At 42.8% G+C, this 21,460-nt stretch overlaps 1 protein-coding gene across 1 annotated transcript; it reads left to right on the top strand.

The window, feature by feature from the left end:
- The first annotated feature begins 2,307 nt into the window (after positions 1-2,307).
- Positions 2,308-18,830, top strand: NMD3 (NMD3 ribosome export adaptor). The gene is made up of 16 exons (XM_065410560.1): positions 2,308-2,408; positions 2,701-2,761; positions 3,255-3,389; positions 3,847-3,943; positions 5,419-5,499; positions 6,137-6,265; positions 9,361-9,451; positions 9,684-9,762; positions 10,124-10,220; positions 11,896-12,013; positions 12,956-13,101; positions 14,031-14,143; positions 15,459-15,531; positions 16,211-16,317; positions 17,754-17,824; positions 18,192-18,830. Exons 2-16 carry the CDS (start codon positions 2,718-2,720, stop codon positions 18,323-18,325), a joined length of 1,515 nt encoding a protein of 504 aa, XP_065266632.1. The 5' UTR covers positions 2,308-2,408; positions 2,701-2,717; the 3' UTR covers positions 18,326-18,830.
- Positions 18,831-21,460: the final 2,630 nt, after the last annotated feature.

The following is a 21,460-nucleotide window of genomic DNA, read 5'->3' as shown; positions in this document are numbered from 1 at the left end:
TCTTCTCATGCCTGAAATGTTTAATGGTTAAAGTATGTACCACCTCTAGAAGTCAAGACACCTCCTTTTTCCCTTTAATCAATGATCCTAAGACCATGGCCTTAAATCCCAAATAAACTTTGATTGCTTCTCCACCCTGGTGTGTTTATTGGCGTGATGCACACCGGGCAACGGACCCCGCTGTTGCTGTCCTCGGGCAGTCTGTGTCGGCAACAACGGCATAGCAACGCTGACTCCTAAACAAAAGGGAAACTATCTGCCTACGTGCACAGGTGCTGGAACTAGGGGTACTGCCGCATGCCCTGGCTTGAAGTGGTTTCCATACAGGGTTTATAGTGTGGCTCAATAGCTTGCAGCACCCCTACTATGCAAACTGTTCCAACACCCTGCCTCTGGCCCCACCATGCAGACCAAGCCCAGCAGCCTTGATCCCATCCCCATCCCGCGAACTCTCGCCTCCCCACCGCAAGTCCCATACACACCTTTACCCAGGGGACACTCCCAACCCTGGAGGCCCACCCGGCTACTCCCCAAGAGGCAGACCAGGCCCGGACCCATTGTCCCTACTCCCTAGCCCCGGCACGGCCCTGGTCTCACCCACCGACCCCCGAGCTAACATGCCCAGCTCTCTTGCTCCATGCGGCGTGGCGGGCCGGAAGCTCCCGCGCGAAGCCAAGCTCACAGGCAGGGCTCTCACGGACCTACCACACACAACAGTAGGGTTACCATTCGTCCGGATTCCCCCGGACATATCCAGATTTTTGAGCTAAAAATAGCGTACGGGGGGAATTTGTAAATGTCCGGACTTCCCCCCCCATGCAGCGCGCGGCTAACAGGGCAGCCGGCCGGATGGTGCCACTTACATGGGGCTCCGACAGCCAGAGAGAGCCCCTCCTCCTCTCCCCTGCAGCTGAGATCACTCCCTCCCTCCCTGCATTCGCAGATCGCCTCCGGCAGTCTGGAGCTCCTCCCCCGCTCCTCCTCCCCTGCCAGCCAGCCTGCCGAGACTAACGGCTCAGGCCGTTCCTGAGCAAGCTCACAGAGACATTAGGCGAAGGCCAACAACAAGGGGGCCAGGGGGTCAGAGAAGGGGCAGGGAGGTTTTGGATAGGGCAGTCAAGAGATGGGGGGGGTCAGGAGTTCGGGGGGGGCTTTCTGGGGGAGGGTGTGGATAAGGTTTTGGGCAGTCAGGGTACAGGTAGGGGGTAGGGTCCTGGGGGGCAGTTAGGGGGGGCTCTTAGGAGGGGGCAGTTAGGGGATAAGGAACAGGGAGGCTTAGGTAGGGGGTGGGGTTCTGGAGGGCAGTTAGGAGCAGGGGTCCCAGGAGGGGGCAGTCAGGGGACAAGGAGCGAGGGGGGGTTGGGAGTTCTGGGGGGGCTGTTAGGGGGCAGGAGTGGGGAGAGGGATCGGAGCAGTCAATGGGACATAGAGCAGAGGGGTTTAGATGGGTCAGGAGTTCTGGGGGGGCTGTCAGGGGGTGGGGAGTGGTTGGATGGGGCGTGGGAGTCCCAGGGGTCTGTCTGGGGGTGTGGGTGTGGATAAGGGTTGGAGCAGTCAGAGTACAGGTAGGGGGTAGGGTTCTAGGGGGCCAGTTAGGATGGGGGGAGGGTCTCAGGAGGGGGCAGTTAGGGACAAGAGGCAGGGAGGCTTAGGTAGGGGGTGGAGTCCTGGGGGGCAGTTAGGGGCAGGGGTCCCAGGAGGGGGCAGTCAGGGGACAAGGAGCTGGGAGGAGGGTTGGGGGTTCTGAGGGGGGCGGGAAGTGGGAGGGGCAGGGGCTAGGGCGGGGCTCCTCCCATCCTCTTTTTTGCTTGCTGAAATATGGTAACCCTACACAACAGCGGGGGCTGCACCTGCAGAAGGAAGCGAAACCCGTCCGACGCAGGTGGGGGGGTCCGTCCACACTGACCGAGGCCCGCTCAGCACCGCGCCCGAGAGAGGAGCGGGGGGGGGGATGACCGCAGATCTTGTCTTACAGCCGCACGGAGCCACGCTTCGCTGTGACTAGCTGAGCTTCTTTTAAAAAGCGAGCGGAATGGCCCGGCCAATCAGGTGCCACTGCTCCCGTTCTTAAAAAAATCTTTGCAGGCCATTGGCTGTCGGCAAAAGCGGGGGCGGGGCTACCCTGACAGTCTCGCTGAGCCGGGGCGGGACATGTGGTCGCACCTCAGAATGCGGCCCCTTAGCGTTAACCACAGGCTCCGCGGCCGCGGATTGGCTAAGAAACCGCAAGGGACGGTCAGCTCAGCCTTGCTTGATGTAAACAACCATCGTCCCCGTCTCCGCCCTGTTCTCGCGGGACTTCGGCTATGGCTGGGCCCGAGACCCCCAGCTCTGCCGGAAGGAACCCGGAAGTTGAAGCTGAGCTGGGAAGGGCCGAGTGCAGAGCGTGCACGGGGTAGCGGGTGCTGGTGAGTAAAGGGTCCCGCGCGCCGCCGGGTGGGAGAGGGGCGCGGGATCGGCGGGAAGGGGTGGGCGGAGACGGAGCGGGACCGGCCCGGCTTGACACGTGTCTCCGCGTGGGCTGCCCAGGCACAGAGCCCTTGTAGGCCCGCACACGCCACCCCGGGCCTACCGGAGCCTCGCGCCCTCCGCCTGTGTGTGGGGAGAGACCCGTGTGCCGGGCCGGGAGGGGGAGCCCTGCGGGTACCTCGCCGCCATGGTGCCACGAGCCCGCGCTGACCCTGCTCTCCGCCCTCCCAGGAGCCGTGTGCCCGGACATGGAGTACATGAAGGAGCCGGTGGCCCCCAGCCAGGGGAACATGTAAGTGACACGGGCCTGGCGCTGCCCGCGGGACGCGGTGGGGCCGCGGGGTCGGGTTGGGTAGGACTGGAGCGAACTGCCCGGTCTCTTATGAGGCCCTGGCCGGGTCCCCGGAGCCCCTAGCGGGGAGGGGAGGGCAGGAAATGGAAACTCGGACCTCTCTGAAATTCCCTGCGAGGGGAGCCCGTGGAGACGGGCCACGAGTCGGGAACCTTTCCCCAGCGCAGCCGCTACAGGCGTCGCTTTCCTCTGGTGGGCTCGAGATGGGTTGGCCATTGGTCACTGACACCCTGGGCGGATCTGGGTCTTCATTTCAGGCCAAACCCATACAACCTTCCAGACTAAGTGCCCAGTGACAGGATGTATTGATGTGCGTCCTGGCTGGCAGCAGGCCTTCCTCCCATCACAACATTTTTCTTGGCCTTTATACCTCTCACTCCCCCCAAGTATGGTGCTTATTTTTCATTTGTTAATTCTGCTTTATTTACTCAAGCCTGTGCTGCCAGTGTGGCATCCCAATCCCACCAAACCCTGCGAACATGTGCGTGGCATGTTTACGAACTCAGGTGGATATCACAGAAGGAATCCCCAAACAAGTCACAGTTCACTTCTGCAAACAGTGTGAGAGGTATGCTATGATTACACTGTAGGTTTTAGGCTAATATGTCACTAAAATGTTTAATTTGTGATATTTTCATTAATATCATAAGCGATGGTTGGAAATGACCAAATCTATGTTCATAGAATGCAAATGTCTGTTTTGACCTTATTTGGTACTTTTTTTTTTAATTATTATTTTTAAGGCTTTTCTTTTGCAGAAGCAATATTAATGATTCTGGGATGTGGGCCCACATGTAGAAAAAAGTAGATGGCTTAAGTCGTTTCTGAAGGAAAAAGTGGGTGGGTCAGAGGTGGGGAAAAGTTCAAGTACTGTACCTCTGAAGTATATGGATCTTAATGTTTTCTTATGGAAGCACCAGTTTTGGGTTTATAGTAAACATTTTGTTTTACTAAACCTAATAATGTTTGAAATAAACAGTGATCTCTGAATAATTTAAATCATTGAAAGTTTCCCCTTATCTCAGATATCTTCAGCCTCCAGGAACTTGGGTTCAGTGTGCCTTAGAATCGAGAGAACTTCTTACTTTGTGTCTTAAAAAAATCAAAGCTTCGCTTAGTAAGGTTAGTCACTGAATTGCATTTGCACTGTATAAAATAAGATCTGATTAACTTGTATAGACTTTAGAACTTTCTGGGTAGTTAGTCACATTTACCCCTACCCTATATCAGTTGATTCATGTTAAAGATGGAGGGTGAAATCCTGACCTCATTGAAGTCAATAGTAATGGGGAGGAGGGATAGCTCAGTAGTTTGAGCATTGGCCTGCTAAACCCAGGGTTGTGTGTTCAATCCTTGAGGGGGCCATTTAGGGATCTGGGGCAAAAAAATAGTTGGGGATTGGTCCTGCTTTGAGCAAGGGGTTGGACTAGATGACCTCCTGAGGTCCCTTCCAACCCTAATATTCTTAAAAAAAAAGGGGGGGGGGATTCTAAAACTCCCATTGACTTCAGCGAGGCCAGGATTTCACCCAGAGTTTGGCGCTAGATCTGGCTAATACAAACAAAACACATCCCTAAAGAAAGCATTTAGTTACTGAAATTAATTTCTACTGTTAAACCAAACAGATATATTATGCATTTGACAATCATGTTAGTATTACCAGATATTGTAGGGGTGGGCAAACTTTTTGGCCCGAGGGCCACATCGGGATTGCAAAACTGTATGGAAGGCTGGGTAGGGAAGGCTGTGCCTCCCCAAACAGCCTGGCCCCTACCCCCCTCAAAACCTCACCCCCATCAAATGCTCCCTGTCTCCTGACTGCCCCAATCCCATCCACACTCCTGACCCCTGACAGGCCCCCCGGGACTCCCACACCTATCCAACCGCCCCTTGTTCCCCATCCTCTGACCGCCCCCCTCCCGGCCTCCCTGCCCCCTTACCATGCCAGAGCCAGCCGCTGCCCAGCCAGAGTGGTGGCGGTGCGGCAAGCTGAGCTGCAGGGGAGGGGCCAGGGGCTAGCCTCCCAGCCAGGAGCTCAAGGGTCGGGCAGGATGGTTCCATGAGCCGGATGTAGCCCCGGATCGTAGTTTGCCCACTTCTGAGATATTGGTTGGTCTTGTGCCACCACATCGCAATTTGGACTAGGAAATAGACCGCTTAGGTTTTAATTCTGTTTTATTTACTTGGTTAAATTTATAGTAGTACACAGTAAAGTAACAATTTCAGTAAGCTTTTTTTTTTTTTTTTTTTTACATTGATTTTTAAGTAACTGGCAGTTTGTTACTTGACAATTTGCAGTGAAAAGCACAAATGGCAGTAGTAGTATTTCTATGTCAGTGGTTTTAGATAGAAGGAATTTTTTCAATGTAATTATGTGGAGGTGTAGCATGAATAATATTGATTGGGTTTGTTGTACTGCTAAGCATGTTTCTTAGACATCTTCCAGTCCTCAGTTGCTGATGGTGTACTTTGTAACTCATTACCTGAAGCTTGTGTTCTTAATGGTTAACTTTTCATGCTTTAAACATGCTTGTTAGAGAGTCTGACAGTTTATCAACTATAGGATAATGAATAAGGCTCTCTGTTTCTATTGACAGGTGCGGCTGATTGAAGCAAGCTTTGTTTGGACTGAACCACATTCCAGGAGACTTAAAATAAAGCTGACAGTACAAAAAGAGGTAATTGAGATCCATTGCACCTCTTATAGGTTTTTTTCTAAGCACTATTTTAGGAGACAAATACAGTAGCCTACAGAAAGGCAATTCTCTGTTGGCTGGTGGAGGCCAAGCATGTTCCAGAGATTATTTGCTTATCTTGGAGGAAGATGCTGATTTCACTGTGCCTAAAGCCTACAAATGGAGCAGTATTGACAGTGGCCTGAGTCAGGCATTTTGCTTTCTCCGCTGCAGGGAGGAAAGGTAATCATATGCAGGCAGAGAAGTTAATGAAAGATTCAACCATCTAAAGAGGCAGGTTTATAATAAAAAAGAAATTGCCTGCTTGTGTTCAGAAGTTAACTTTGTTTTTTAAACACGTTCAAATATTATTTTATCTTCATTTTCTGAGTAATTATTTGGAAAATTGAGGTCTTTATAAAAGCATGACATTTATGTTCCTTGAATAGTACTGCCAACCTCCATGCATAACAATGGCTGTCAAGTAATCTTGCTACATCAGTTACTTTGAACTATAATATACCGGTACTAATTTTTGGTTGAATATTTGCATCAGTGATGTAAACTATAAAATGGCACCATCTTCAACCAGAAGAAAGGAAATTTGTAATCATTCTTAAATTTAAATTTGATTCTGCAGGTGATGAATGGAGCAATCCTTCAACAAGTGTTTGTGGTGGAGTATGTTGTTCAGCCTCAAATGTGTGATGACTGTCATAGAGTTGAAGCTAAGGATTTCTGGAAAGCAGTGGTTCAAGTCAGACAAAAGGTAAAAACAATACTAATGTTCTTCAGTATCCATCTAGTTCAGTAACCTGTCAGGTGACCAATACTGAATGCCTTCTTTTGAAACGTAAGCTTCTCACAATGCATCTGGTCAATACAGGAATATTACAGTCTGCAAAAATAAGGTGGAAATCTTTCCCTCGCCCCAGCCAGTCTGTTCTCTGAGGCATGAACAGTAATGGCCCTTTCACATTGTATCCCAATTAAAGTAACTGCAGATGTTTCACTAGCCTTCTTTGTGCTATTCTGTATCCCCTCTTGGTCTTTTTTTCTAAACTAATCAATCTATGGCCTGGGCTACACTGGGCGGGGGTTCGAACTAAGATAACACAACTTCAGCTATGCTATTCGCGTAGCTGAAGTCGAAGTATCTTAGTTCGACTTGCCTGGCCATCCTCCCGGCGGCAAGTCGACCGCCGTGGCTCCCCCGTCGACTCCGCTTACTCCTCCTGCCGAGATGGAGTACAGACATCGATTCGGGGATCGATTTATCGCGTCTAGTAGTATAGACATACCCTATGTTAGCAACTCTTACTCTCCTCTTATCCAAAACATTTAAGCCTATGCTTCCCAGCGAACCAAGCCAGTAGCTGGGAGAGTGGTCTCATATAGACAGGTAAACACCCTTCCCGATCTGCCTCTTTGGCTTGCATCTTCATGTGCCACGCAATATTCAATATTGACATGCTTGGATGGAGGACCGGGCACTATGGAAGAAGCATGTAGAGATGATATTAGCTACTTACCCTCACCCACCCATAAGGAAAGGAGGAAGAAAACCCTGCTTCTCTCTGTTTCCAGCTCACCTGGCTTTGGGGGAAGGGATGAGAATATCTGTTTCCTGGCCTAAAAGGGTGAGCATCAGAACTTAAAGTGAACATGAACCATCAATCTCATGCACATTGCTCTTACAAAAATGTTTAAGAAACATTTTTAAAGTTGCAAAGTCAATCAGGTATTTAGGAAATACCAGAATTAAGGTTGCCAGCCTTGTACATATGCTCCAAAGTATGGGGCCACCAGAGCTTTTCAAAGAAAAGGTCACCAGAATTACTTTAATATTGCAAAACTAGTTTTTCCCCTGCCTTGTTTTTGAAAATGACTGAACCCTTTTGGCTGAAATTAAAAAATAAAAATATATCAGCCAGAGGCAGATTCTTGGCATGGAAGTTTCAGCCCAAACAGTAAAGGTCAGCGAAATTATAAGCAGCTAAAAACAGGGTCTTATAATGGGAAGTGCTGGGCAATCTTAATAAGTGATGCTACCAGCCCCGCCTATAAGATAGTGGTATTGAAATATTTTCCTTATTCTCCAGCCTCCTCCTAACATTAGCTGACCTCGTTTCCTTTTTTGACCCTAGCCATACAGTGAGCTAACACCTACATCTTTTTTCCGTAAGTCTAAAACTAATTCAGATATAGTGAGTGTCTGAGCGTCTAAGTTGCACCTTCTGATATGTTTTATTTTGCACCTGTCTGGCAGGCATTTCATATGTCATTGTTAAGGCAGGTTATTTGTCATGCTGTCACAGGTTGTCATGAATTCTTCAATTTTTGCTTTTCTTAAACTTCACTACAACTGGAGAGCCACTAGTTTTTATTTTAAAAATATGGTTTCTAGCCATTTTGGTTGCAAAGGTAATCTTCTAAACATGAAAATATAACATGATGCTGTCTTGCTCAGTCCTACCAATATGTAGAGCTTCTCTAGAGGCTGCACCTTTGCCTTGTGTAAAAATTCTAAAACCTTGTAAGAATGTAAAATGTGCTTTATTAAAATAAGACCTGATATCATTTAAGAATGTTTTTAGATTTTTCCTGCTTGAAAATAATGTTTAGGACACTTAATATACTTGAAAAATTTCTCAGACTTTTTAACTGCATTTGTGACTATTTCACTTTTTGCTAGGAAAAAGCAGCAGGAAGTGTTTTGTTTTACCCCAATATTTTGCTTTGACCAACAGCCAGTTTCAGTCATTCTGTTGCTCAGACACTAATGGGTATGTCTACACTGCAGCTGGAACTGGGCCTTCCAACCAGGTATACAGAGATGCTAAATCCACTCAAGCTAGCCGTATAGATGTTTCATCATCAGTACAGTCCAGCCACCCAAGTACGGACCTGGGGGGGTCGAGTGGGCTTGTACTCAGCCAGCTAGCCAGTGCCACAAATGTTCACATGTCTACCCAGGCTGGCAGGCACGCTCCCAACTGCAAGTATTGTAGACGTACGCTTAGTTTTGTACAGTCCTTTTGTGATTCCTTACAGGGCTGCCTAAAACTTGACTAGTCTAAATAATCTTGTTCTTAGCAGACTGCCTGCTGGCAGTTTGCATCCTTCTGAAACTGTTCTGCTTCTAAAGTGGTGGAAAACACACTTCCTAGAGTAGACAATCTCTAAGCTATGCAGTGTTTGATAAGGTGATCAGATAGATAAACTAAACATTTGAATAGCTTGGTTTTTATAAATGTCCATATTTGCATTTCTTTAACCAGTATTCAAGTTCACCACTTGAGAAAAGGAAGTGAATGGGTGCATACTACAATTTTAGTGCCATGTAGCTCATGGGGCTAGTTGATCTTCTTCTTTTTTTTTTTTTTTTTTTATCATTTTGGTTTTTTAAGATCAGTTAAATTAATCCCATTAGAATCAGAAAGATGGGTTATTTATGATTGTTTAGGATCTAATTTATTGAAAAATCAATATTACAGAAGCAAGATATAAGAGTAAATAAGAAATAGAGGTTTAAAAGCAACACAGGAAGGTATAAATAGAGCAGTTGCTTGCACACTTATGTACATGTATGGTAAATTTTCAGTAGTTCTCTTGTAATAAAGATTTAGTTCAGTGTCTAAACTTACTCAGTTTCCCCATTTGTAATTTTGGGATAATGATACTGACCTCCTTTGTAAAGTGCTTTGAGATCTACAGATAAAAAGCACTATATAAGAACTATGTATTATTTCTGCTTCAGTTCATCATTCCATGTTAATGGTTACCCTGTTGATGCATTTACAGAATACTTGAAGGTTGTTAAATTTTCATAATGTAACCTTGATTTGATTTTTTTAACTTTAGACTCTGCACAAAAAGACTTTCTACTATTTGGAACAATTGATTTTAAAACACAGGCTTCATCAAAATACTCTTCGGATCAAAGAGATTCATGGTAAGAGAAGTGGCTTGCCAATAATCTTTACGTAAAATGACTGAAGTAATCGAATTTGGAAGTCTGTGTTGGGCCTGAAAAATAAGTACTAGTATTCAATTTTTGTGCACATTGGTTACTTACAGGAATGACTTAGATGCCTAATTTTGAATATATAGCCCATTATTTTACGGTGAAAAATCCTATATTGTACTTTAAATAGGTATCTTCATGTAGCTGTGTTTTCTTTAAGATGGCCTGGATTTCTATTATGGTTCAAAGCAACATGCCCAGAAGATGGTAGACTTTCTTCAGTGTACAGTTCCTTCCAGGTATTTTGCCATAGTTTATCCCATTCTAACTCAGATTTTCAAGAGCTGTTGGAAAATTACTTTGTTGAACCTTTATCTTAAAAATCACATGTAAAGTGCAGAACCAGCAGTTCTCTGTTGTAATTACAAAAGACTCATCCCATCTAAGTCTCCAAATTTTTCCATCAGCTGAGACATCATGCAACTAACTCTTTTGTCCATTGTCCTGTTTTCCATGTTATTCCTAGTTTTCTTGTGATATGAAGCCAGATCTTTGCAAGTCTTTTTCTACTATGATATTTTGTGCTGATAGAATGAATTATCTTCTGTATATTTCTTATGCATTGTTTTGCTTCTCTAAAGTTTTACTTATGTTTTTTAGATCAAAATCATCCCAGCGTTTGATTTCTCATGATATTCATAGCAATGCCTACAATTACAAAAGCACTTTCTCTGTGGAGATTGTTCCAATATGCAAGGTAGCTTTCCTTTTTTTTTTTTTTTTTTTTTTAAGGGATAAAATATATTATCAACTTACAATGGCTGTAATTTACATTTTTGATCATGATGAGGCAGGATTTTTTTTTTTTAACAGGATCTTTTAAGGTAAATGCATTCTTAGTGAAAAAAGCTCTCATCAAGCATTCCATTAGCTTGGAAAGTATTTTAAAAAGTGTGCTCAAAATCATTTTGGAAGGGGGTAGAGTGCTTGTTTCTCCATATTTCTGGCTGAAACCAGCACTTACAAATATGTGGCACATTGGGTTTGTATAATTACATCAAAAGCAAAAGCAATGCACCTCAAAATTTACATGCTAAATTTCATCCCATGGTAGAATTTGACTGAAAAGTTTGGTGCACAATCGCGTGAAGTGTTTGAGAGAGATAATGGCTTGAGAATTTCCATGTTCACTTTCAGATATCTTCCAAACTGGGTTTTTGGCTCATATCACTGAAAAGCAGATTTACCTATGACCTTCAAAGTGCACCTCTGTTCTGTATTGCTTAACACGTAATAATGCTTTTTTCGCTGGCTTTCGAGAGGATTCTTGTATAGTAGGGCTTATGTAATAACACCTTTAAATATTAAAGTAAATACGTATCCGAATGCACTTGTGTTTCCATGCATTATGTATTCATTTGCACTTCTTTGATTTACATGTTGAAAGTTTGCTTGACCCAAATGAAGATGATCATTGGCAGTAGTTGTGGTTGTCAGGGTGTTATGTGGGTTTGTCTTGGTCCAGTAGCACGAGAAGCAAAATATAGGCAAAACATAAACTTCTGTGCAAGTTAAAAAAAGTATAACTGCACCCAAGTGTGAAAAGCTCTTCTGGGCAGGGATAGTCTTGGTATGTGTTTATACTGAGCCTAGCACAGTGGGGCTTTAATGAGATTTTGATTAGCCCCTTTGGGTACTATTACAATATTTATATTAAAAATGGGGGTGGTTATCTGTAGATAATTGAGGTCTGTATTTTAGACAATTTGCCTGAAAATATATCCAAAATAGCCTAGTCATTTGGGTAGTTAAGAAAAATATTGCTGCTCACAAATTGAGCCCCACTGAATATGTACTATAGTTAGTTAGTGTAAAACATCTTTTCCACCTTTGAGCATTTTTGCTAATTTAGGAGACGGAGACCTGCACTACTGACTTCTTACTTTATACCCTGAGAAAACTTAACTAATGTTAATCCCTGAAAAAGTAAAGAATGATCCCTGGAGAAACCTTAAAAACAGAATATGGTAAAACCTTCTTTCCTTAAGTTTACAGAAATATCCAAAACTTTCTGATAAGTAGGAGAACCATGCAAAGTGCACTATGCAGATGGACAATGTCTTCCTCCTTTGTTCCAATGAAGGTTGGGAAAAATGACTTTGTGCTGTAACTAAAAAGCTATTTTCTTACCAAGTGTCAAAGTTTTACCATGGGAACGTTAGAAACTCACTTCTCAACCACACAGTATTGTGGAAGTAGATTTCCCCTCATCCCCCCAGTTGTTTGTTCATAGCATCTATGTTGAATGGTAATAGTGGTTGTTCTCAAGCTCAATTTAAGGACTTGTTTAAAAAAGTTTTAGTACTTTGCTAAAAATCTAAATATAACTAAAAACAAGAAAAATGTGTGCAATTTTGTCTCTTGCTGCACAGGACAATGTTGTATGTCTGTCTCCAAAACTGGCACAGAGCCTTGGGAATATGAGCCAGATTTGTGTGTGCATCAGAGTAACAAGTACCATCCACCTCATTGATCCCAACACTCTGCAAAGTAAGTTGGGGGAGGGGAGTTATTATTATTTTTTCCCTTGAGAGTTAATCCTGTTGTCTAGTAGTAATTCTTCTGTTGGCATTGTTCTTACTGAATGTTTTCCTGATGCACATCTTGTGTTTCAGACCTTAATTTTGAAAGATTAAATCAGTCTTCTCATTGCCAAACAAATTAATGGCAAACTAAGAAATTAATCTCTTAGCCCCTGAATTCTCTACTGTCGTATACAAAGTGTACCACAAATTAAAGAATTACAGACGGAGTCCTTGCAGAGGCTGTCTGGATGATTCTTTCCTTTTGTCACCTTGCTGTGCCACGTAAGCCGTGTCTACTTTAGAAAGGGTTTACTGTTATAGCTCTACTGGCCCACTCTGATAGTTGAGTTCTATATTGCTGGTGTAGTTTATACCAGAAGAAAACTGTCTACATTAGGGGTTTTGCCAGCATAGGTGTGTCAGTTAGAAGTGACTTTTTAAGTGTAAACTAGGCCTTAGTCTATCATAGACAAATTCCTTTAGAATTAAGATGGAGATACGGAATGCTAACTAACTTGTGACTCAGGCCAGGTCTGCACGAGGAGCACTTTGCGGGAATAGCAATACCAGTATATTTACCAGCAAAGCACTCCTAGTGGGGGTGTAGCTTATTCCCGTCTTCCCTTCCCCTCTTAACAAAATAAGCTATACTGGCAAAAGTACAGTTTTGTTGGTATAACTGCATCTACACTAGGGACTCTTGTCAGATCACACCCTGATTTTGACAATGCTACGTCAGCAGTAGTTTATAGTGTACATCTAGCCTCAATGTGTCTACTCTGTTGAAGTGTAATATCACTGATCATTTGGCAGTTGCCTTGATTTTTGGCTTAGTAATGCATATTTTGTATGTGGAGTCTGAAAGCAATTTTCCTTTGCCCACAAAGGTCTGTATTTGCTCTTTCAGTTGCTGACATTGATGGAAACACTTACTGGCGTCACCCTTTCAATAGTTTGTTCCATCCAAAGCAGTTGGAGGAGTTCATTGTAATAGATATCACCAGGGTCCAAGAGAGAAAACAAGGTGCAGGTGCAGGGATGAGATCAAACAAAGTAAGAGTTTATTTGCCTTATTTACCACTTCTGGAAACCTGGTTCCTTGTCTGGAATTCTGTTTTGGCTCACTCGATGTTACAAAACAAACTGCACACTTTTCCAAATGTATCCAAAAATTTTCTGACTATTGTTAGCTGGTGAAGCCCTCCCCTAAGAAAGGTGCAATACATCATTCTCGTTCATTGGGAATTGCATACACATCACATGAATTCCCTTTTCAAAAATTATTTTGCTTCAAAATGAAGTTAAAATTTGATTTTGTTATAAGCTTCTTACTCTTAGGTTAATATTTTAGGTCACAATTTAGTAATGAAGCATTTTATGCAGTCCAACACTTAGAGGATTGTGGATACCAGCTAAGATTATTTATAACTAAATGAACCATATTTGACAAATATATTGACAAATATTCCACCTGATTGCCTAGGTCAAATTAGTACTAGGGACTGGTGTTCAGAAGTCCATTCACCTCTCTTACTAGTTTTTTATTACAGATCTTCTAGCAATTGTTCTTTCTTAATAACACAAGACTGTGGCTTGGCACTTTGTCCTACTTAGAGACTTCTATGTAACAATGCCTAACCTTTGGTTTGCTGCTCTTAAATTGTTATATTTCCTTACCAAACAATATTGCTTGTTCCAAAAACTCTGTGGTACATAAGTAAAAACAATCCTTGTGATCATATTTATAGGAGGAAATCTAAATGGGATGTGTGAAAATTTCCCATTGTTTCCATTTGTTTGTCTTTAGTAAAAAGGCAATCATTAACAATAAGGAAATGGAAGTTGGATACAGAAGAAGCCAGTATTGTTACTGATGCAATATCAAATGTTACATAATACAGCAATAGAAGTGTTTTAATTGTGCAGCAGCAAATGAAACTATCTGCATCTCATTACAAAAATGTTTATTTCCATTTCTCAAGCACACTCTTGCTGAAGCCTGGGTACAGAAAACCTCAGAGATGAATACAGATAATCAGTATTTCTGCCGCACTCACTTGGGGCACCTTCTAAATCCTGGAGACCTAGTCTTGGGGTTTGTATTGATATATGCTATTTTCAATCAATATTTGATTGACTGAGACAGATCCTGCAGGTTAATAAAATCTCAACTTCCTGTAACACTGACCCCAAAGTTACAAGGCATGTGGGACAGGAAAGATCTTATTATTCTGTCATTGTGGAAAAGGGTTTTGGGTTGGTAGAAGAAGAGAGGTGGCTTCTGTTTTTAAAGTGTCCGTTTAAACCAGTGGTTCTCAAACTGTGGATCAGGACCCGAGTGTGGGTTGCAACCCCGTTTTAATGGGCTCGCCAGGGCTAGCATTAGACTTGCTGAGGCGCAGGGCCAAAGCCCGAGCCCTTCGACTTCAGCCCTAGGTGGTGGGGTTCAGGTTACAGGCCCCCTGCTAAGGGCAGAAGCCTTGGGCTTCGGCTTCCCCCCAGCCCACTCGGAGTGGCAGGGCTCGGGCTTCGGTTCCCCCTCCTGGGGTCATGTAGTAATTTTTGTTGTCACACGGGGATCGTGGGGCAATGAAGTTTGAGAACCCCTGGTCTAAACCAAAACTTGTAAAAATGGCACCTTTTGACTCAGTACTGCTGCCTGTGCATGTTCAGAATTGTATCTCATTACAGTTTTTCCACTTTTTGCTATGGTTAGAGCTGAACAGCTAGCACAGCTGTGGGAAGCTGATCTGGATTCAGCTCAGGCTCATGCTTTACCAACAGAATTGTGAACTGTTCTAATTTTAAAATTAGAAGTGACAGAAAATATGAGGGTGGAGAAGAGGCCCTTGGACATGGCCAGGAAGAGGTCATTGGTGACCTTAATGAGAGAAGTCTCAATGGCATGGAGGGACAAAAGCCGGAGTGGAATGGGGTCAGTCAGCTAGCAGTCAATCAAAGCAATGAGTATATAGAATGCACATATGACAAACACACTGCTTAGACATGGAGAGGCTTGGGGGGGGTTCTAAGATGCCAAGGCAGTGACATGTTCAAAGACCAAGCATGCTGGAGTGTGTCAGAAGTCAAGACGGGATGGAGACAACAGAACAGGTTGAAGGATATGCTCTGCAGCTTGATTGCATGTCATGTACTTGATCACTGAGTGTGTGTGTGTGTGTGTGTGTGTGTATATATATATATATGATAAAGAGTTTAACTTGTTTATCAAGGATGCTTAGTAGCATGGATTTTCTTCCCTGTTGTGTATCATTACTTCTTTCTGGAAGTTTCGTCTCTTTTGTATGAACTATAAAATTGTCATTATATTATGTTTCTTCTTGGAAGTATAAAACATGAAAGGTTAAATGTTCAGGCTATTAAGTGTGTTGTAAATATCTTCCTTTTAGATTTGACTTGGCCAATTGTAACCTCAATGACGAATTTGCAAATAAGATGAACCCACACAACGTTCCTGATGTGGTAAGGTCCTGGAGTCTCCTTTCTTGTAGAGAAGTTTGTTTCTTGTGCATTATTGAAGATGAGAACATTATGGTCTATAAAATGTATGCTGTAGTCCTAGCCTAAAAATCAGGGGAAACGAGGTATTAGCACCAGCATCCTGGTCAAATTCCAGTTTTGGAAATTATATTCTGGCTGTTTAAATTTTCCCTGATGTTTTGATTGGCTTTCTTTCTGAAAGACATGCCCTAGCTCAAACAGGAATTAATTCAAGGAAGTCCTGTGGCCTGTGTTATGCAGAAGGTTAAATTAGATGATCACAATTATCCCTTCTGCTCTTCTGGATCTGTAATATCCATTTCCTTCCCTAAACTATTGTGTCCTATCTTTGCTGCGCAAACACTGTACTGTTCCTCCCATACACATATATAGCTTGGAAAGGACTTTGGGAGCCCTTTGTATGACAAGCACTATATAAATAGTGTGAGAACTTCACTATTCAGAACTTCACTATTCAGGCTCAATGAGGTGCCTGACTCAATCCTTTATTCACAGCTGAGGTACAGCTGTCCCTTGCTGCCCTCTTGTGACCAATTATAATATTGCAGAATCCACAATGCAGTACAATTCCTTGGTTCATAGATCCAAAGAATGTTAGTGTTTTTCTGAAAGTTGGTCTAAAATGATATCTTCTGTGTAGGTATTAATAAAGAAGAGTTATGACCGCACTAAACGCCAGCGTCGTAGGAACTGGAAATTGAAAGAGCTGGAAAGGGACAGAGAAGGCATGGATACAGATGATGAAAGGTTTGGTTTCTGCTCAGTAGCTTTTCCCCTTGAACCATCTGTGCACGGTCCAGTAATGGTTAGCATTTCTTAATCTCTCCTGAGCACGTACTAGGTTTAGTACCATTATCTGGTCTAAAGGTATCCAGAATAAGTGGAGACACCACTCCTCCTCTTCTTCCACACAGGCAGCTACAACTGGCACTCCATAAGGGGGAGTGCATGCTTACCATATCAGAGGATGGCTTAGCAGGTCTGGTGTCCCTGCATTCTAGGGAGAGGTATACCTCTTCACTGCTCCCTACTGCAGGGAGTGCCTTAAAGACACAATTTAGCCCTGAGTGCCCAGAGTGAAATCTCATCCCGCTTTTGACTGCTTTGTGAAATTGTAGGGGAGATTGATATTTGGGAAGACAATATAGTAAAACTTTCTTGAATTTTGCCCACAATCTTACAGCCCTTACTAAAGGTTACACAGAGTTACACAGTATAAGCATTGACTACAAAGACTTTAAAAAAAAAAAAAAAAAAAAGCTGGAATCGTTAGTGAGTGGAGTCACAGACCCCATGTCTGTGGGACAACCAGTTATACATTAAGCTGACTGAAGAGACATCTGCAAGGGAGAGGAAACATTTGTCATTGGTATGTTCGGTAACAAATTATATACAACAGCTGACTAACTCTAATGCCTAACTGACTGGAAAATGGAAAGCAAAAGATCAGAGTTAAATTGGAATGTAAAAGCTACAGCATATTAGTGGCATACTATAAATATAAACTACACAAAGACTGAATTACAAAGAAGGGGATGTTATAAGAGCGTGTGTCTGAGGGACCAAATCCTGTAATCATTTCTTGGTGTGCAATGCTTCCCTACACTTCATGGGCCTTAAGGGGAGCAAAGAAGTGAGATGTAGAGCAGTTATTATTTAAGTGCTGACAGCACACCCAAGACATAAGTGCCTTAAACCCTGCACGTAGAAAGGCTGTGGTCAGTGAGTCCATGCCTACCCTTCTCCCCTAACCCTAAAGTTTTTTGTGCCTGTTGTTTTTGAACACATTTGGGCAACTTGGGATTTGGGGGATGGAGCTAGGGCTCTGCTATTTGTTCACTGGTCCCCACAGGACCCATAGAAATATAAGCAGCTCCTCCTTGAGTTTTTTTTAATCTGTACTTGAAGCACATAGCTGTAACTTCTACAAAATGTAAGTATTCTCAGTGTATAATAAAACAAGAGCACTTGTTAACTCATGAAGTTTTCTGAGTAAGTCTCTCCCTGCCCATCCCCATTGGGGTTTTTACGTGCAGTAGAGTGTCACCTTTAGGATTGGCCCTAACTAGTTATCTGGCATGACTCAGTTTGGATTCCACTGGGCTGCTAGCCTGCCAGACTCCAGAGTTTGCATAATTCTAAAGGAAGAGTTAATGTATTCAATTGAGTTTGTTGCTTTTTAGGCAGTACCAGGACTTCCTTGAAGATCTTGAAGAAGATGAGGCAATTAGAAAGAATGTCAATATTTATAAAGGTAAATTTTCCTGAACCATGTAACTGTGCATAACACTTGTGACTTCAGATTTTATTTAGCTTCTGGTAATTCAGAAGGAGTTGAATGCTCAGGGTAAAGTGACATACACTTGGGAGAATGCATATTACTTGAGCTCATAATGTCAATAGATACTTTACAGCCTTTTTGATTACCGTGTGTTCATGTTTTGTATTTGCAACAAAGGTAGGATTGGAATGGAAGTCTAATTTGGAAAAAATACTGTTGGTCTATAATTCAGCACCCTATATGAAAGTGACAGGGTGTATTGCTGATGTACTAGCTTTAAGCTATGAAATTTCTTGGAGCTATTATTTCCTTATTTGGTTTTTCTTGTTTGGTTTTTTAGATTCAAAAATTCCAGTGGAAAGTGACACAGATGATGAAGGTGCTCCACGAATCAGTCTGGCTGAGATGCTAGAGGAGCTCCATATCTCCCAGGATGCCACTGGTGGGGAGGGTTCTGATATGATGACCCAATAAGGATATGCATTAGTAAATGCAATCAGTGTACTCTCTTGAGGAGAAAAACTATCCCACACAGAAATAAATGTAATGAACTGTTAAACTAATCATAGACATTCATGTAGTCTTGTGAATATGAAAGGCTATGCACGTAAATAAGATTGTGTGCTATACAAACTGCTGATGGGGATCAGATTTAGTAAAATCAAACTCCTGCTGAAGGTGTCACAACATAAGGCCTGCAAATTTTTCAGACATTCTCCTGCAGCCTTCTCCCTATAATTTCTGCAATGTGAGTGCAAGCTGAAACTGCAGATGTATTCCACAGGATTGTCATGTGGTTCAGATGCAAGATGAGTCAAAAGCAATGGGATCTGTTCCTGATTCTGCCAGACTTTCTGTAGCTTCCTCTCCTATAAAAGAGACCTTTATCTTCTTCACAGGAGAGGAGTTAGGCTAGATTTGCTTGGAAAGTGCTTTAAGGTCTTTGAATGGAAGATGCTGAATAAATTCATATTACAATATTTCTGGTAAATACAAGTACATGGTTTGTTCCTCTAGTAAAGAAGCTATACATACAAGTGTGTGCATAAAAATCCTTATGTAAAATATGTAAGTCAGGTGCCAGTACAGCCCTCTGAATCACAAAGCGTGGCCACCCTTGCTCGTTGTGGGATAAACTGCACTATCCTAAATGCCAGTATCAGTGGGTTAATTTAACATGAATAAATATCTCCAGTTGTGAATCTTACATTTGAAACTGTTAGAACGCTGAACATTTCTTATTAGCCAATAACTCAATATATTAACAAAATGTCCCTGTCAACTGTTACTGGCTTAATTGTTATAAGTTTTAACACCAAAGAGGGCACAGTCAAAATGTGCAATCGTTTTGGTATAACAGAATATTAAATATTGACATCCTTCAGTTTTTTGTTTTGTTTTACTGCAGAGGGGTTGGTAGAATAGAAGCTTTACTGAACTGCATGAGAGCTTTCAGGTTTGGCAAATCTCTAATTTTATTGTATAGAAAGGATAAACCTATACAGTGCAGCAAAACCAGTCTTGCCACTATATTTTTAACTTCTAAAATGATGCATGATAACTAGAAGGTGAAGTAAGGAATAAACTCTCTCCTTGCTTCACTGTAAAATTTAAACAAGAGGTAGAAAATTAGAGGAAAATTTAATGTATAGTGTCAATTCAATAGTGGATATAGTCTAACAGTATCATACATAGCATAGGAATTGGACTGTGGGTGTGGACTGTTCCTTCCTACATGTATTTTTGTGATAATGTACAAGATTGAAACACAGAAGACAGGCAGGACTGAGGTCCAACCAAAGCATGCCTCTCTTAAGCTTAGGTAATAGTTTGTCGTGAAGACCCTCAAGATTGATAGCTTCTCTGGGATTGAAGGAAAGACTAAAAAGTCCCTGACACGAGGCTAGACACTGCCATGTGAACAAGAATTCCTATACTTAATCCTATAATCCAGTTTACACTTCAAGCCCCTGTCCTATGGGACAGCTCAATTACAATACCCTTTCCCTCCTCCTCCTGCATGGGATCAAGTAAACCTGTTACTTGGGTGCACAAAGCATCCATCATTTCTGCTGTGCCTGGGGATGCAGCCCCAGTCATGACAGGTACACTTTTTGGCTGTGTGCGCCAGTTTGGAAATCCAGGAGTTCCTTGAATCTACTCTTGATTGACAGTTTCTCCTTCGTCCTCCCAGACGTGAAGAAAGCCACAGGCCACAAGAACGCAGGTAGCATTGATAACCCTGGTATCCAAACGGTTCTGAAGGCCCAGCCAACGGATTTCAATCTGTCAAATGCACATTCAACCAGCATCTTACAGGTAGTTGAACTTCCTTTTCCCAAGCCTGTTGCAGTCAGGTTCAGAAGCCATGGCTTGGGCTGTAATTTGTCACAGCTTTTTTTTTTGTTTTGTTTTAAACAAAAAATCCTGGAGCAGTCACTAAATTTAGTAAGAGTTACAGTTACTGTTTACTGTGACCTCTCTGATTTTTTTATTTTAAAAAAATGCCCTCCTTGCCCAGGGCAGGGGCACCAACCACCCACAGACTACCCTCTGCCCCAGCCTGACCACACGAGGGGAGGAGACTGGATAGCAAGCCTGACTCACACTCACCCCACACTTCTAGTCAATTCACGCAGGATGGACAGACAAATTCTCCCAAAATCCACTACGAACCATGCCCTAGAGTGGCTGTATCTAACACGGGTGCTAGGAACCCAGGCAGATACGCCTCCAGAAACAGCATGACTCAGGTCAGTGTAGTGCACTATGGACCCAATCAGCACAGTTGGAAACACCAAGTCTACAAACCTGAGTCCCACAGGCTACTTGCTGCGCAGTGTAGATGTACCCTGAGGGCTCAAATCAATTCTCATTGAGGTCAGTGGGAGTCATGTTTTGATTTGAGTTTGATTAGGCTCAGTTATCTTCTGAATTATGCTTCATAATTTTGAAACTTGCTTTTAAAAAGACCATATGGTGCAGTATTCTCATTTGTACAGAAAAATGCAGATTTGGCAGGCATTTTTATTTAGCTGCACTTTAGGCCCCTTCTTGGTATTGTGTGTAAATGCTGTTCTTAGAGATGGTTACATATCATTGTGTATTTGTGTCACAGTGAGCTCCTCTCCCAGGAACTTGTTAAAGTTTTCACCACATCCACTAGCAGTAAAAAAACTACTCTGAAACTGTTGAGAGCTGGTTTAAATTTACCCTTTATGCCAAATCGGTAGTTCAGCTCCAGTATAGAAAATAAAAGCAAGGATTTTAAAAACATCTTTATGAGAATTCAGCTGTGTCACCAAAGTGAATCTTCACTGTAATAAACATGGATTTTATAATACATATTGTATTGTAGCTACACCTGCCAGTAGGAGTAGGAATGGGGGTAGCGTGAATAAACTTGGCCATAAAAATTCCTTGGAGCTGCAATTTAGTATGGAAATTTTCTATGGAAAACTTTAATTTAGAACATTAAATCAAATCATCTCTGTCTGGATAGGGAATATTATCCAGGCCTGCAATATGTTGTACTCACATGTTAAAGCGACTTTACCTACCCAAAAATCGAACCTTCCCTAAAAGTAAACTATTAAACACATGATTCCG

The sequence above is a fragment of the Emys orbicularis genome, chromosome 9 (genome assembly GCF_028017835.1).
Source record: "Emys orbicularis isolate rEmyOrb1 chromosome 9, rEmyOrb1.hap1, whole genome shotgun sequence".
NCBI classification, from domain to species: Eukaryota; Metazoa; Chordata; order Testudines; family Emydidae; genus Emys; species Emys orbicularis.
The sequence above is the reverse complement of the archived record's forward strand: the minus strand, read 5'-3'. Positions and strand labels throughout refer to the sequence as shown.

Coding starts and splice junctions, on each gene's coding strand:
- NMD3 (XM_065410560.1), top strand. CDS start 2,718: ATGGAGTACATGAAGGAGCCGGTGGCCCCCAGCCAGGGGAACAT. Junction 13,102..14,030: donor CAGGGATGAGATCAAACAAA/GTAAGAGTTTAT, acceptor CCATTTCTCAAG/CACACTCTTGCTGAAGCCTG. Junction 14,144..15,458: donor CCTGGAGACCTAGTCTTGGG/GTTTGTATTGAT, acceptor TCTTCCTTTTAG/ATTTGACTTGGCCAATTGTA.